This window comes from Lytechinus variegatus, chromosome 4, assembly GCF_018143015.1.
Source record: "Lytechinus variegatus isolate NC3 chromosome 4, Lvar_3.0, whole genome shotgun sequence".
Taxonomy (NCBI): domain Eukaryota; kingdom Metazoa; phylum Echinodermata; class Echinoidea; order Temnopleuroida; family Toxopneustidae; genus Lytechinus; species Lytechinus variegatus.
In genome coordinates this window covers 26,199,401-26,218,106 of record NC_054743.1, presented here as the reverse complement: position 1 = coordinate 26,218,106, position 18,706 = coordinate 26,199,401, and the positions used below count along the sequence as shown (strand labels likewise).

Sequence of the window (18,706 nt, the reverse complement as noted above, 5' to 3'; positions counted from 1 at the left end):
CAAATTGTTTATTAGTGTACACAATATAGAGAAAATAACGAGAGTCAGCTTGAAAATAATTACATGTACTGCATTTATTTTTAACTACATGTATATGCAATGTATATCTCTAAATGATCATATTTTGATATGAAATATTATATGTATGAAATATCACTTACACATTGTACATTTGATCAGTTACATGCAAAATTGAATTGTTATAGTATTCGTTTTATTAGATACCAGCAATATGCTGGTATCATTGGGACCATATTGAGATAAATATGTGTATGTAAATAAATAAATAACACATTTATAGCAATATATCCTCATCAATGGCTAAAAGATCTAGAATATTATACAAAGTATTTTTTGCCAGAGCATTCCCTTTTAATGGTATACAATGCATTGATACTACCATATATTAATTATTGTAACATTATTTGGGGAAACTGTAGTAAAACTAACCTTGAACATTTACTTTTATTACAAAAGAAAAGTGTTAGGATCTGCACAAAATCAACATATCTTTCACACACTGATTCCCTTTATCGTCTAAAACGTATAAGATATATGATATAATTACTATACAAATAGCTATTTGTATGTATAAGATATATGATATAATTACGATACAAATAGCTATTTGTATGTATAAATATCATTACAAACTGCTTCCTCCTGTGTTTACCGATTTCTTTTCAAAAATATTCATACCCAACACGGACATGTCAGAATATTCACTTAATCCTAGAACACTATTAGCACATAAAACACTTGGACATCATGGGCCTGACATGGAATACATTGCCAGATTCACTCAAACAGTTAAGATTCATTTCTCCCTTTAAAAAAGGTATTAAAACAATATTATTGAATAAATATTCACAGAGTTAATCCTAAAATTGCTCTTTCTCTTTATCTAATGAAACACATAATTTCCAAAACAAACAACCAAGAATCAAAATAAAAATACATTGTGAGGACCAAGCGCCCCCCCTCCAGCATTTCGCACCTGCACCCTTACGTTAAGATACGTTGGATGAATAATAATTATTGTTTTCTGGGGTTGCCACGCAGTCAAGCTTAGCTTATAGTGGAAACACCTGCAACCTTCTAAAAATCGATACGTATTATAGAAAATGCAATTATGTTCAATGTTTGCTTGTCAGTTATACAGTCGTCCTCAAAATTATTCATACCCTTGTTGATATTTGTGATTTTTCATGTTTGTGATGAAATGAATGCATTTTATCAAGTTTCTCTAAGATTTATGTGTGACCTACTAATGAAAGAATAACAACAATGCACAATTCAAGAAATTTCTCTTTTCAGGGGTATTTTATTCATAGATATTCAAACAATGTCATGTTCAAAATTATTCATACCCTAGGTTTTCTGAGTCCAATGTCTTTCATTAATAGTCAATAGCACAGCCTTTGTTCTTTACGACTGCTTCTAGACGATTCCTGTAAGTGTCCACAAGCTTCCTGCACGTCTCCTGCGGGATGTTGGCCCATTCTTCCTTGGCGTAGGCCTCAAGCTGGGTCAGGTTGGTCGGGTTCCTTGCCATCACTGACTTTCAGGTCTCGCCACAAGTTCTCGATCGGATTCAGGTCAGGATTCTGACTTGGCCATTCTAGGACGTTGACATCATGGTCCTTGAACCATTTCCTCACCAGCTTGGCGGTATGCTTTGGGTCATTGTCTTGTTGGAACTTCCAGTTGGGGCCAAGCTGGAGTTTTTCGGCAGATTCCTTCAAGTTATCATCAAGGATCTGGATGTAATCCTCCTTTTTCATGATTCCTTTGACTCTAGCGAGGTTCCCTGTGCCACTGGAAGAGAAACTTCCCCATAGCATTATGTGCCCACCACCATGCTTGACAGTTGGCACAGTGTTCTTTGGATTGTATGCTTCCCCTTTCTTCCTCCAGACGTATTCAACATCCATATGGCCAAATAACTCCAACTTCATCTCATCAGACCACAGGATGGTTGACCAAAAGCTTGGATTTTGCTTCAGATGACCTCTAGCAAAGGCCAGTCGAGCCTTCCGGTGTTTCTTCCTGAGCAACGGTGTCTTCCGAGGCCTGCGTCCATGGAGACCTCCTTTGTGCAAGACTCGCTCGATGGTGGACCGGGACACCTTCGTCCCTGCCCGGTCAAGCTTTCAAGTAGGGCCTTGGTTGTGGTCCGGGGGTTGTTGTTGACCTCTCTGCAGATTTTCCTGGCAAGTTTATGGGACACCTTGCACTTCCTGCCACGCCCACTAAGGTTCTTCACAGTGTTGTACCTCTTGTGCTTCTTGATTCCGCTCTGGAATGTTGCCACAGGGACATCATACTGCTTTGAAATGGCCTTGTAACCTTTTCCCTCAATGTGGGCATTCACAAGACGTTGCCGTAGGTCCTCACTGAGCTCCTTCTTCTTGGCCATGATTATCAGAGACTGAGAATATCCAGAATGCTTTCCTCTATTTATACCCTTTAAGAAAGATGCTATTTTCCATCATTGTTCAATGGCTTGTTTAACAAAGAGGGTATTTAATTCATTGGAACATCTTGAAATAACTATAAGAACAAAGAATAGCACATTCCCAGACAGTAAAAATAATGCGCATTGTCATAAAAGGACATTTTTGTTTAGGTATTGGCAAGGGTATGAATAATTCTGAACAAGTGCAAAAAATAACTTTCGACCCTATCTATTATTATGCTAATGAAGACTTGCCAGCTCATATGTCAAATCATGCATAGCAACAAGCAGACAAAAGATACAAAGAAAGTTACATCATAATAGCTTTTACAAGTAAAGAATCTACCAAAGAATGTTTTTCCACAAGGGGTATGAATAATTTTGAGGACAACTGTATGTATATTATTATTGTATTTTCTTTGTTCATGTGTTTATGAAAAAGTGTTGCAGAAACCAATAAATGAAATGAAATGAAATAAATGAATAAATAAATGAATGAATGAATTAGTAAATTTCATATACAATAGTTGGTAACTGAAATACAGACTTGCTTCAAACGGACCTTATGTAATGCCTCTGTCAATTTAAGTTATAGGATGTGAAATGGACGATATGACCTATCTAGATGAATCAGTAGTACTCCATGTTATTATACAAAATAATAGGGGATATTGGAGTCTCCAGAATGAGTAAAAAAGTAGGGTTCTCAAAAACTTAGGGAAATTATTTTTTTTTATGAAGGTCATGTTCTCTTTGAAACTTTTATGTAGTGAGGTCAGCTGAACAGCTACTTGTACATTACATGTAAAATCATTCCTCTCAAGAACCTTGTGTTTCTTGATCATATTCTGCAGACGATCATTCAAATAATCTTTCTTTAATTTTTTTGGTCTTTTTCTTGTTTCTTAAAGTCTGTCAATATGATTTTCTATGTATTAGGGTCTTTTTTAAAATTAAATTTTTTATCCAATGCATTTTTTGCCAAATTTATCATTTTTACAATACATTAGAATAGAATAGAATTTATTTATTCTTACGACCCCCTTCTGGGGTATGAGAGTACAACACATTTACATGACATGATAATGATACAAAAGAAAATAATGTATACAAACATATAATAATACAGAAGAAAAATACAGAATACAGTGTACAAAAAAAACAACAACAACACTAAAATACAAATGTATAACAGTATGAAGATGTTCTAAACCTTGGCTATGCTAAACATGAATTTACAGTATCATACAGTGTGGCAAGCATGCTTCAAAAGTGGTGAAAACCACATGAAAGATTATAAATACTTACAAAAACTATATAAATAGCCTAACTATCTAACAGGTCATAACTTCTATTTTGTACATTTACATAAGAGAAATGTAATTTGGCTTGTTAAAATTCATGCAGACTAACAAAGTGTGATGTAACTCAACTGTCATTTGTGAGCAAAACGAATTACAGCCATATTACGATCATTATTAAATAGAAAGAAAAAAAATGATTAGAGTAGTCATGAACTACTGTGGGAAAGCATTTATAATCTGTGAGGAGATTGAGGTTTGGCTTTTTCCAGTCTGAGTCCCTTTCTTGAACTTGTGGATGGAGGCATGATGATATCCTGATGTGGGAATAGACAAAATGGGAGAGCAAAGTAGGGCAGACCAGTGGAAATTAACCGTTTGAATGATTTCAGGTCGAACACAACTTTAATTAATGATGTTTGCTCTTTCCAGATTTTGGATGTAGACATGAGAAATATTGCCATGATTGATAGAATAAAAAAGAATGTGCTTGCACACCTGTATTTGATATGGGATGCTATTTGTTCAGTGTTTTGTCTTAGTTGAGTTTGTCATGTCATCAGTTTCATACCATTTATATGTTTTTGTTTTTTGGTTTTTGTCTCGCCTGCATAACAGAGCGAGAATATGGGCGCCGCTTTTCCGACGGCGGCGTCATCAACGTTTAAATCTTAACCAAGGTTAAGTTTTTGAAATGTCATCATAAATTAGAAAGTATATGGACCTAGTTTATGAAACTTGGACTTAAGGGTAATCAAGTATTGTTGAACATCCTCCTTTGGTTTCAGCTCACATGACCAAGGTCAAAGGTCATTTAGGGTCAATGAACTCTGGTCGTGTTGGGAGTATGTGCTAAGTTGGCATCATAACTTAACAAGTTTATGGATATAGATCTAGGTCATGTTCATCGACATACATGTAGTGGTAATCAAGTATGAATGATTGTTTTGCACATGTCTTAAGTCACGTGATCATGGTCAAAGGTCATTTTGGATCAATGGACATAATGTTCTATTGTCATATTAGTGTTTTCTTTTGTGAATGTGAATAATAATTCATTAGCTGTTTTCAAAGGCAGCACTGCAGCTATATCAAGTTGCGTAATGCAGGCGAGACTGCCAGAGACGTTCCACTTATTTTTGTAATTGCTTGCATGCTCGTAAACAAACATGCATGTGCATCGTACTTGTTTGATAATTTGTCATGGATCAAAATGACAGTCATGAGAGACAGTAAAATCATATTTACTCTCTTTCGATGTTTACTTTCGATTTTAGGCTTAAAGTTGTCCTTGACTTGCCCCTGCAGGAAATAATCATCCCTCTGGTGTGTGGACTTAACTTGAGGGGGTAGATGTACCAAGGTTTTTTCAAGATCCAATTTAAACTGAGGAATGCTTGTTACTTGTTGCACTGACTTTACAACCAATCACAGCTCGTTATCTAGCATCCATGTTTTTCGTTGCCGTTATGTATATTGCTTTTTTTTAGCCTTCTGTTCATTAATCTGATTTTACTCCAATGAATGCATGTCAAAAGGCAATTTATTTTCTTGGCCCATTACATAAGAGTTACTGTTATAGTATGTAATATCATACCGAGGTAAGGTTATACCAAGGTTTTTTACCTGACTGCTAAGAAAGCACGAATGCCTGCGAGCAAGCAACCAGGGGACCAACGGCTTAAGGTCCTCTCCCAGGGACCTGGTAATGGGGATAAATGCCTTACCAAAGGGCACTAGCGCACCACTTGGGAATCGAACCCGGGTAATACTGGAATCCGAAACCCCCACTTTACTATGTTATATTATTTTTATCTCATATCATTTCATCATCTTATCTTATATCATATGTTTTAGTAACTTTGTCATCTCATCTAATGGTATCTTTCATGAAATCCTTGATTTTGATTGGTTGTTGGGTTATCATGTCACCATGGTAGTTACCATTGGAAGGCAAAATTACCATAAATACTAACTTCTATGCAATGTGGACCAGGGAGCGTTTCATCAATATTTTAATCCGACAAGTTGTCAGATCTGACATCCTTCCATGATTTTGACTGGCTGAGAGGCATTGTTCCTATGGTAACTGTCGGATAAAATGGGACTTGTTGGATAAAACGGCCGACAAGTTCTTTCATGAAACACCCCCTGGTATCCCATTCTTGGCCATCCAACATGATATAAATTTTACACATCAAAATCATGAGTAATGAATACACTCTCGAGATACTTCTGGAACAATTCTGACATTTGAGGCATTTTAAGTTAAACAAGTGTTTGTAATTGTTGATGCCTGAGCAAAATGATGTGTGTGATATGGATCCTTCTAATTTGATAAACCATCCTCGTTTCAAAACCAGGACTGGTTTATAGAATTGGTCACGTGATAGATAATTAGCCAATCATTTGAGATCATGATCCATATCATCATTTTATGATATCATTAAAGGACAAGTCCACCCCAACAAAAAGTTGATTGGAATAAAAAGAGAAAAATCCAACAAGCATAACACTGAAAATTTCATAAAAATCGGATGTTTAATAAGAAAGTTATGACATTTTAAAGTTTCACTTAATTTCACAAAACAGTTATATGCACATCTTGGTTGGTATGCAAATGAAACTGATGACATCATCCACTCACTATTTCTTTTGTATTTTAATTTTTTATTATGCGAAATTTGAAATATTCTAATTTTCTCCTTGAACATTTTCAAGAGAAACAACGATTAATTCCTCCCTGAACATGTGGAATTAGCATCGTTTAAAACTATATGGTTCAGTCAACTTGGTCCCTATCGTCAAATCTGTAACTTAATTGAAATATTGTATAATTCAAACAATACAAAACAAAAGAAATAGTGAGTGATGGACATCATCAACTGACTCATTTGCATAACACTGAATTGTGCATATCACTGTTTTTTGTCTCACCTGCGAAGCAAAGTGAGACTATAGGCGCCGCTTTTCCGACGGCGGCGGCGGTGGCGGCGGCGGCGGCGGCGTCAACATCAAATCTTAACCTGAGGTTAAGTTTTTGAAATGACATCATAACTTAGAAAGTATATGGACCTAGTTCATGAAACTTGGCCATAAGGTTAATCAAGTATTACTGAACATCCTATTAGAGTTTCATGTCACATGACCAAGGTCAAAGGTCATTTAGGGTCAATGAACTTAGACCATGTTGGAGGAATCAACATCGAAATCTTAACCTGTGGTTAAGTTTTTGAAATGTCATCATAACTTAGAAAATATATGGACCTAGTTCATGAAACTTGGACATAAGGTTAATCAAGTATCACTGAACATCCTGCACGAGTTTCATGTTACATGACCAAGGTCAAAGGTCATTTAGGGTCAATGAACTTTGGCCGAATTGGGGATATCTGTTGAATTCCCATCATAACTTTGAAAGTTTATGGATCTGATTCATGAAACTTGGACATAATAGTAATCAAGCATCACTGAAAATTTTGTGCAAGTTTCAGGTCTCATGATTAAGGTCAAAGGTCATTTAGGGTCAATGAACTTTGGCCGAATCGGGGGTATCTGTTGAATTACCATCATAACTTTGATAGTTTATTGGTCTAGTTCATTAAACTTGGACATTAGAGTAATCAAGTATCACTGAACATCCTGTGCATGTTTCAGGTCACATGACCAAGGTCAAAGGTCAATGAACTTTGGCCGAATTGGGTGTATCTGTTGAATTACCATCATAACTTTGAAAGTTTATGGATCTGATTCATGAAACTTGTACATAAGAGTAATCAAGTATCACTGAATATCCTGTTTGAGTTTCAGGTCACATGATCAAGGTCAAAGGTCATGTAAGGTCAATGAACTTTGGCCATGTTGGGGTTTTTTGGTGAATAACCATCATATCTCTGTAAGTTTATTGGTCTAGTTCATAAAAAGTGGACATAAGAGTAACCATGTATCACTGAACATCTTGTTCGAGTTAGAGTAGTATTCAAAGTCAGCACTGCTGCTATATTGAACCACGTGATGCAGGTGAGACGGCCAGAGGCATTCCACTTGTTGAAAAATAAGCGAAACTTTATTAAAAACACCATAACTTTCTTATTTTACATCCGATTTTGATGAAATTTCTAGCGTTATGCTAGTTTGAGTTTCCTCTCTTTATTCAAATCAATATTTTTCAGGGGTGGACTTGACCTTTACATTATTGATTTGAATACCTCTTCGGAGAATAGTCCCCTTTAAGCTACTGATTTCAAATAAATTCTAAGACCATTTCTTAAAAGGAGAGCCCATGAATGGCAAAAAGCTACAAGTCTTTGAGTCATTCACTTTAATTAGCACTTACATGTAACTCATCACTCACTTCTCATTTTAAATAATATCCTAAAAAGTGTTGTCGTGACTCGTTCGGTCCTCTCAAAATTTGTGTCATTAGTGAAATTATAATTGGTAGACAACTTCCCTTAACGTACAAATCTTTGCAGTGTGGAATTTTGCGATTGGCGCGTGAGGTTTTACAAGAAATCTATAGTTCACTTAGATTGATTCTCCTTTCAATAATCTAGAGGTTCTTATTAATATCTAATTGTGATTCCATTTTTTGATCATGAAAATAACAAAAATATTATTGGCAGCCATATGTTCAACACAAAAAGTAACTTTAAATTGATGAGATGGTTGCTGAAAGAGCACACATGCACGAGACCAGCCAGCAAGCGTAGATTCAGAGTTGACACTTCAACCAATAATAGGTCTGGAGTGAAGACTATACTCCAAAGACTGTGTCAAATACTAGTAACTTGGTAGAGCCATCCACAGTATCGTACATAGTGAATCTAGTCTTAATACTTCAGACTCTGTATTATGCAGTATGCGAATTGCAAAAAACAAGGGTCTTTGCCCGCAGACTAGCATGAGACACAATTGGATTCATTTGTAAGATATAAATTACTACATTGTATATAAATTGTGATGTTGAGAGGGTGTGGGTTTGGGGAGGAATCCCGGCTTTTTCACACACTTTTCATTCAGTTATTAAAATCAAACCAATAAAAAGTTAGATTGTACTTGTACATGAACAGATATGCAGTTCAAATTATTGGATGCCCTTTAATAAAAGCATTGCTTGATAAAAGGGACACCAATACATTATACATAAAAGTACATGTACATATTGCAATGTAATAACCTCATTATTTGAATTAAAAAAGGAAAATACACTTAACCTACAGGGAAGCTGGAAGGGGGTCAAGAAAAAAAAATTGTGTGTTTTGTATTGTGATTATTTGGTTTAGCATAGGTATGTATTGTACATGTACCTCAGGACTATATTTAAATTTTGTTTTGGGTTTTAATTAGATTAAGTGCTGGAAATTACATAAGATTATATTCGAGTACCAGTAGATTTAAACACACAAGGAGCGGACTGCTTAAAGGGATAATGAATTCAGCGTGAGAACGAGTTATATTGATGGTAGTCTGTATAATATTTGATGGATTTTGTAGAGGGATGGTGTGTTTTGGAAGTAGTACTATCAGAATCACAATTTGAATTTTCTGAATGCAGAACTTGTGGACCTGTTTGATCCGGCAAAAAATAATTGCCATTAAACAGCTAATAAAGTAAGGGGAGTTTGAATCAAAAAGCTTCTTGGTAGTACATTTATGTGTATGGAATTCAGTTTTGTAGTGCCACTTCTTGTACAGAATACATGATAATAGATTCACTATTAACACTAGAGTAAATCTAAAGACAAAACTTAACATTCAATTTCTAATTTCAAATTTATTAAAAGATAAAACTGGGGGTCACCCCCACCCACATTTTTTTCAGTAATGTGTTCACACAAAACAATGCCAAGATCAACACCTAATTGTGATTTCTTGCATGACCGGCCCCTCCTACAGTGTAGGCTACTCCACTTTGAAAATCATTTTGCAGCCCCTGTCTGAGACTTTCAGAATGGTATTTTTTTTTACACATTTGTGTTTCTCCATTTTAAAGGGGAATGAAACCTTTGGAACAAACAGGCCTGAGTAAAAACAGAAAAATCAAAGAATAAGAATAAAGAAAGTTTGAGAAAAATCAGACAAATAATGAGAAAGTTATGAGCATTTGAATATTGCAATCACTAATGCCATGGAGATCCTCCAATTGGCAATGCGACAAGGATGTGTGATGTCACTGATGAACAACTTTCCCTTTGGTGGACTATAAAATACCCTCAAAATGTCTCTTTGCTTTTTCTTATGATGATACAAACTCTCTATCCATGATGTATTCTTAAAAAATATGTATTACATGCCCTCATGTAGATAGAACACATGATCTATGGATAGATGTGATAAAAGAGGCAATTCAAGTGAAATATATACTAAAGTAATGGGAAGAGTTGTTCACAAGTGACATCACACATCTTTGTCGCATTGTCAATTTGCTATCTCCATAGCATTAGTGATTGCAATATTCAAATGCTCATAACTTTCTCATTATTTGTCCGATTTTTCTCAAACTTTTGTTGATCTGTTTCTTTGATTTTTCTGTTTTCACACAAGCTATCTTGTTCCAATGGTTTCATTCTCCTTTAAGTTTGAAAATTGCCTCTTATTTCGATGAAGCCCAACAGATCAAACTTCATAGATTTTATTGTAATGTTTTCATGGTATTTGATTTCTTGTCATTACTTGGCATGAATCTGATTCCCGCCCTCAGCAATGCCCTCCTCCATCCATTCATTGTTTGGTTTTTAATGCACTCAACTGGCTTAATTTTAGAAATACAGGTCTACCCTTTTTAAAAACTACTCCAATTCATGTTCATTGATGTATAAAAGGCTTCATTTATATCCCCAGTCTTTTTGTGATTATTGGAGTGAAGTAAATTGCAGCTCTGTATTTTCAGTGCTCACTCATACAATTTCCTTGGAGTTATTGTGTAATATTGTTAGGTTAGAATTTAGAAAATACCTCCTTTTGAGACCCGTAAAGAATGTGACCATACTGCATTGTAAGTTGTAGTTTGAATGGAGAAAATCAGAAAGTCTCATACCATAACATCTACATGATATTTGATTAAATACAAATTGGGCCATCTCATTCTAATTAGAACATCTGGGGCCCGTTGCAGAAAAAGTTGCAATCAATCGCAACTCTAAAAATCATGCGCATCTTGATTTTCAACCAATCAACAGCGCGCATTTGGGACTTGCGATTGATTTTTTGGCTTGCATTTAAACGCAACTCTTTCTGCAACGGGCCCCAGGGGCTGGTTTATGCTTTGGTCTCATTGTTAGATTTGGAATAGAAGTGACTTACAATGAAAATTGATGAAGTTACACAAAATTTTAATCAAAATGTCACCAAAGGGACAGCATTCTATTGATTTATGTGGAGTCTGCCTCATTTGTGGACATACGTGGACACAATACCTTGGTTTATGTAGGTCAATGTGGATCGCATCAATGCATGTCTAAACCAGAAGCAAACTACACCATAGAACCATCAGATCCTCAATGTGTTCAGTCAGTTTTTAGTATGTTTAGTTCTGCACAATTGTGTTCATTGCATCTTTTCATTTTTTTCATATTTTGAAAGACATTTATTTTGAGGCCTACCACTTAAACAAATTGAATGTTTAAACTAATTGGCTGGGATTCACAAAGATGGTTTTGAAACTGTCCGTTGAACCTGCGATGTATGCCGATAGTCCTGCATAATTATGCCTAATTGAATGTATATTAAAAATTTCCAATACTGATGCTCTCCTTTGTCACATTTAGTTAAAATTGATGCCTTTTGCCATGGTTGAGTAGTAAAGCTTTTTCATTCATGAATCCTCTATTGAATTAATGAGTCCTCTGTTCAAAACAGTGGACTCATTAATAAAACAGCTTGCTCAGCCATGGCAACAAGTTTCAATATGAGACAAAAGTGCATTGACATTTTTTTACACACGGTAAATTCAGCGTAATTTTTACAGGAAATCTGCTTAAACCATGGGTTCAACCAACGGTTTTCAAAACCATTTTTGTTAACCTGGGCTTATGTCTTTGAAAACATAATTCTTGAATGAAAAATGGCTAAACGCACCTCTCTTCTAATCGTCACATGTTGCAGTGTTTAGGGTATCCATCGTGAGGTTCGTCATTCATTTATGCATGACTCAGAGTGATTTAATTGACCTTCTGTCAAGCAAAGGCAGCGATCGAAGGGGAAGTTCACCCTCACAAAAATGTTTATTGTAAAAATAGCAGATAAAACAATAAATAGTATTAGTGAAGGATTGAGGAAAATCCATTTAAAAAAAAAGTTTTTAGAAGTTTAAATTTTTATTTGTGACATTAATGCAAGCAGCTTTCCATGTATTGTGAATCAAAAAAAGCATTGAAATATCTCTTTCTCAAAACTTTGTAAATGTTTATTCTTTGTCATCATGAACCATTAAAAAATTAAAATTCATGCATTTTATATTCCATAACATATGGGGCCGCTGATCTTTTATGATGTCACATATCAAAAACTTTGAATTCTAATAACTATTCTTTCATGAATTTTTTTAATTCTTCACCATTATTTTCTATTATTTTTTATGGTATTTTTACAACAAACATTTTGTCAGGGTGAACTTCCCCTTTAAGAGTTATTTCCTTAGAGTGGTAGGGTATGAATGAAACCAAAGAGATAAATTATTTATTATGATATCTTAACACTTCCGCAATTCTAGTGTAAGAGACATGGACTCAACAGGGTTTCACCTTACATTATTTTGTGCTGTCTTCAAACAGTTTCATTTTCATACCCATATAATTTCCCCTTTGTCTGATATTTTCATTTTTGGGCAATTCCATAAACCTTTTTGTACGTCCGACCCCCATTTTTCTCAAGTCTTACCTCGCTTCATTAACTGACCAAGTCATGGTTCTTTGACAACATTACAGACTGTCAAAAGAACAGAAAATCAGAGACAGAAAATTTAATGAAGGTCCCACATATAGGGGGTAGGACATACATATTTTATGGAACTGCCCCTTTGTCTCGCCTGCATAGCAGAGCGAGACTATAGGCTCCGCTTTTGCCAGAGGTGTTCTACTTTGATTGTTTTGTAAAGTGAAAATTTTGTTCATAAACAGTTTTCTTAGAACCATATAGACTAAATGAATTGAATAGACTTAACGATCAAGGGGGTACGTAGACCGATCGTCAGTTTTGCGCAGCAAACTCCTCACAGCTTTTGTTCAATAAAAGGTATCCATGAAACCCTTTGTTCCTCACAACTCCCACGACCAACAACAATGAGAACCAGACACCTCCATTGCCCGTCATCCACTTGGCTATTTGGCAACGCCTTATCTGGTTGGCTGCTTCTGAATGCAATGTAGCATTGCAGTGCTGACAATAATTGCTATTTTATATCAATGTGACACAGTTCATTATACACTGTAGGTCAAGTCCACCCCAGCAACAAATTCATTTGAATCAATTGAGAAAAATCAGTCTATACGCGGTCAATGCTATCAAAATTGGATATTAAATGATAGAAATGTGGCTTTTGAAATTTTTGTTTTACATCCTAGTCAGTATTAGAGCTGATGATGTCACCTTTAACAGAGGTATCAAATGATATTTTCATTGATAACAAAGAGCACAAATTTGAAAGGTGCCATCTTTAATAAAATACTAATATGTCACTGGTTCCTTCTTTGTATACCCTTTTGTGAAAATAAGCCCAACTCAAAAAGTCCTGATGTTCTTATTTCACATCCGATTGTGATGAGATTTTCAGCATTATTTTTATTGGCATAAACAACTCACCCCCATGGGGTTGCCCAATATTTGACAATTGTCTGTACGTGCTCAGGTTCATTACAGCTATTTCTTTTATTACACTGGATTCTATCGAGTTTCAAAAACAGTTACTTTAAAGCATCTTTCTGGTGTCTGCTGGGTGTAATTAAACATTAAGCATGGAAGCGTCGTGGTGTAGCGGTTCTGACTTTCGCCTTGTAATCAGAGGGTCGTGTGTTCGAATCCCACCATGGCCTAGCGTCCTTTGGCAAGGCGTTAATCCACACTTTGCCACTCTCCACCCAGGTGTTAAATGGGTACCCGGTAGGATGTGAAAGTCTATATGTAGTATGCCTAGCAATTGAGTCTTGGAACTGTTGTTGGAATACTCCCCAGGGAGTGGAGAAGGTGCATATATTGTATGCGGGCATGCAAGGATCTGATGACCGGGGTAATGTCTGTAAAGCGCTTAGAGACGTCGTTCCGATGTATTAAGCGCTATATAAATGCGGAATATTATTATTATTATTATTAAACATGGTTTTAATAGATCAATTATCTCAACTGGTGAGCTTTCAAGTCATGGCTCCTATGACACGGACGAATCAGCATCCCCCCCCCCCCTTAAAAAGAGATCAGAAACCATGACTTGTATTTTGTGATACCAGCAAAATCTACAGAACTTTATGGGATCATAAAAAAAAAGTGTGAGAACCTCATTTTTAGTTAAGAGCTGCCATCATTGTAATGTCTTTTCAAGAAGAAAAGCAAATTGATAAGACATTGTGGAGATCTCTAATAACAGAACATACCAATCTAAAGAGAAGAAATAACAGTTTTGCTGAAAATTTAAAGAAAAAAAACCCACACAACTGTCCAGGGAGTTTGTAATGACAATCAGAGAAACCAAAGTGTTTGAGTTGCAAGGTGTACCCCCAGGGGGGCCACTTAAATTGACGAGTGGATACCATGCGCGACCAAAAAAACACGTGAAAAGGATGTCTTTTTCACGATAGGGCACGTTACATATGTAACGTGATAAGGGTGTCAAAAACACAAAAATAATGAAAATAGGGTATCTATTTCGCTAGGAAAATTACGTGTTTAGGGTCAAATTTGCGGGATGATGAAACAAAATTAAAATGTTTTATAAAGGATGTCCTTTTTGCCCCAACACTTCATGTTTAGAGTCCGATTTGCGTGAGGTGCAGAAGGTGGGATCGTACTAAACCAAACTACTGTAAAGCCAACGACCGAAGGGCCCGGAACAATAAAACATTCCTGTACTTGTTTAGGGGTTCATTTCAGGGAATATTTGCCAAGAGTATCGTTTTGTTTTCAATACTTGTTAAGGGTAGGGTTTCACACGCAAATTGTCCTGGATCCAGTGATATACACACTCTAATCATGCATTTAATATATTTTGATTGATTACACAATGTAATGATCAGTGCAGTCAGTTGTAAAATAAGCTCTACGATCGAACACCAGGCTTTGTGTCTTGCTTATTTGGGCCCGTATTATCCGACAGTTACCCCAGTAACAGCTCCAAAATCAATCAATGTTGTCAGTTTCGACCACTCGTCAGGACACACATGTTGATGAAATGCTCCCCTGTAATAAATGTTTCAAATTCTATGCATAGTTTTAAACAGGTATTGTTCTTGACATCCTGAAAGCATATCACATCTAGACACAAGTTTTGTATTCCACCTGGATTCCAAATGTTCTGGCTCGTTTTTGTGAGGAATGAGGCATCTATAAACTATTGAAAACTAAATTGGACTATTTTCACGTGGGTGTTGTCAGTTGATTAGGAGCTCATCATGAGTATTTGGCTCAGTTCAATTCAGTTGTGTAGGAGCACTCTGGTGACCAGATGTTTCACAAAGCTGTTCCGAAGTTACAAATGACTTTATGCACGACTGGTGACCTTTTCCTGTGCTAAATGATCCCAATGTAGCTGACTTATCATCTAAGAGCATGTTCCAGTCGTTCATAAAGTTGCGCATAACTTTTCGAGCAACTTTCCAAAACCCCCACCTTTTCAGACTAGGTCAGGGGGCTGTTTCATAAAGCTATTCGTAACTTAAAGAACGACTGGTGAACCTTTCCTACGCGTTAAACCATCGCCAATGAACATTTTTGTGTATAGCATTACCACTAGAAAGGATCACCAGTTGCTCTTTCATTCGCTCTTGGCGTACAAACTGCTGTATGAAACACCCATCAGGTTGGGAAAAAGATATTGTGTGTCTGATGGCTAGACTCTCCAAATCTTTGTTTACTCAGGTCATTCTAGGCAATTCTGGTGGACTTTTCATCAACACTTGTCATCTGACAAATTGTCAGATCTGCCGAGAGTTTCATGAACTGACAGTTACCATAGCAACAGTGCCTCTCAGCCAATCAGAATCAAGGGAAGTTATTTTGATTTGATTTTTTTAATTTCCATTTAGAATGGATCTATTATGGAAGGATTGAACCTGTGGAGGATCAACGCAGACAAACGTTTTGAGGGCATTGAAGACTGTATGATCTGTTTCTCTGTAATCCATGGTGGAAACTGCTCCCTACCAAAACTTACTTGTAAGACTTGCAAGAAGCGCTTCCACTCAGCATGTTTGGTAAGTCGGCTCCCAGTCTCTATGGCCAGTATTCTGAACTCGGGTTTAACTTAGACTGTGGTCTAGCTTCGTGCTCAAATTATGGAAAGCCAAACATGTCAAAATTTATTCACATGGTATCTTTCTGATATTTACTGTGTTCTTTCCTAATTCTTTAATGGTATCACTTAATCGTTTTCCACCTGTTCACTCTCCTAATTTTGCCATCTATCCTATTTCTCCATGTCATTCTCTTTTTATTTAAAAAATTCTTTTCCTCTAAAAAGGGTAGGCCTTCATGATATTAAAGCATTTATGCATATATGAATTACACTTCCTTTTTTGTGAGAAATTGCCAAAATTTGTTGCTGTGTTTTGTCACTGAGTCAAAGAATTATCTAAAGATGATTATTCCCTTTTCTCTGTTTTCTCCACAGTACAAATGGTTCAGTACTAGTACGCAGTCTTCTTGCCCTCTCTGCCGAAGTCCGTTCTGAGAACCAAAGCTAGAAAAGTGCAATTCCTCGTTGGATTCCTCATTATCCTGCCTTATTCTTCAGGCAACTTTATTTCTGTGTTTTTCTCGAAGAAATATGTATTTGTCAAAGGGCACTTTCAATACCTTATTCTATCATGTATCAATATCCTATTTGGATTGAAATATATCTTGAAGAGTACAGAACACACACTGATCGAAGCAGTGTAATTTCACTGATAAAATACATTTTCTTATAAAATTAGCCTGACAATGCTACTTAATTTAATCTGGTAATTGATTCACAAAGAAATGTCTCATAAGGGTTATGCATACTGACGAAACTTTGTAGTTACCTCATGAAATAGTCTAATTGTTTGCTGAAATTACCCGATGTTGCTTTTCCATGATTTTATTTTATGTTATGTGTGGGGCCTGATATCTGGCCCTGTCAAAGGTCATACCTCCTTCACATCCCATAGAAGTATGTGTTGATGAATTAATATCAGCGATTTGCATCCACTTGGCCAACTAGCAGTTGGTCTAAGTCTCAGATCGTCTAACTCCATCATGGCTAAGTATCTGACCTTCCAAAAGAAAAGCATGTGTCTTAGAAGTTGATTTGCCCTTTAATTTGAGACCCCAATAAAACCAAATAACCAAGAAATATGCAAAGCTCTGTTCTTTTTAAAGTAATCCTTGCATATCCATAATTTCAGTCATAAACTCAGATGAAAAGGAGACTACAAGCTTTACAATGATAGGTCATTTATCTGTCATATTTGTGATTAAGTTATGATACAGCTTTGGTAAATTTTGGCTTTTTTTTTCTTGGACACACTGTATATTATTCTTGAATGAAGTAACAAGAACTTGAAAGCTCAAAATTATTAAAAAAAATCTTTTTCCACAACTTTAATTCCCTGTTGTACCGAAAACATCTTAGAATAGACTACAACAGAAAACTATTTCCTGATTAAAACTATTTCCTGATTATGAGTTTCCTTGAACAGTGTGACATCCATATTATACTTATGAAAAATGAAAAAAAAAATGAAAATCTATAATTTATCATTGAAATGATATCTGAAATAGAAATACTCTGAAAATTGTTTTGCCCAATTAATCGTTGGCTCGGCAGCCACTGTGCAGCTCCAGATCGATGTAGCTCTACCCGTTAAATTGATGAACACCAAACATGGTAGCAGCAACTCTTTTCTTTTAACCTCTGATGCTGCCGGCTGGAACGCGGCCTGACTTTCGGTTGTGAGACGGACGCTCTACCAACTGAGCCAACACACCTGTATTATTAAAAATAACAAGACTGGAGGAGGCATCGTTATTAAAATGGGTTTCATGTTGATATCTCGCGTCCTTCAACAGTGTGTTATGAAGGAAGTTCAGGAAGTGTGGATACAATATCAATATTCCGGTGAAAATTTAGCCTCTGCCAACATCGACACTTACCGGCACTGTTAACTCAACTGTTCTAGGATTTACTTTACAATTTGTGTGTCTAAATAAAAAGCTTTACCCGTTTGAAATGGCTACTGAGTGAACAGAATATGGAGGGGGGGCCCACTCTTTTCAGTAAAGTCGTAAATGTTGTCACCTATCCATGGTAGCTCATCGACTCTACTTTCATGTAATACCTTAAAATCTAAAAATCATGCACAATCTGAAGCCCCCCCCGCCCACTTTTACCAGTAAACATGTAAATACGTAAAAATTACAATCTGATTATGTTTTTTTTTCAGAATGGTCATCACCCCCTGCAAAATTATTTTGCAGCCCCTGTATAGGACTTAAAGGTAAATGCTAGTTTTGGTAACGATATCAAAATGAGTTCGTACAGAATCCAATGAAATGGTCACCAAAGTGTCTGTTTGTAGAAATAAAGAATATGTGCCGAAGGATTCTGGAAGAAATTGTGTAATTGCTGAGAAATTAGCAAATAAGCACAGGATTCGGGTCAAGCGTCGGGCACGACATTCAAAGCAACAATAATACACTGTCCCACGTGCGCTTATCTGTGTTGGCGATCTTCAGTGTGAATATTTCTCAGCGTAGATTTCGAGATTTCACATAGTTC

General features: G+C 36.1%; 1 protein-coding gene across 1 annotated transcript in view; it reads left to right on the top strand.

Moving 5' to 3' along the window:
• LOC121413703 (E3 ubiquitin-protein ligase listerin-like) overlaps positions 1 to 18,494 on the top strand; it is a 70,514-nt gene extending 52,020 nt beyond the window's left edge. The window contains exons 31-32 of the mRNA XM_041606627.1: positions 15,993 to 16,160; positions 16,577 to 18,494. Of these exons, the coding sequence (XP_041462561.1) occupies positions 15,993 to 16,160; positions 16,577 to 16,636 (228 nt within the window). The 3' untranslated portion in view covers positions 16,637 to 18,494. The remainder of the gene's footprint in view (positions 1 to 15,992; positions 16,161 to 16,576) is intronic.
• Positions 18,495 to 18,706: the final 212 nt, after the last annotated feature.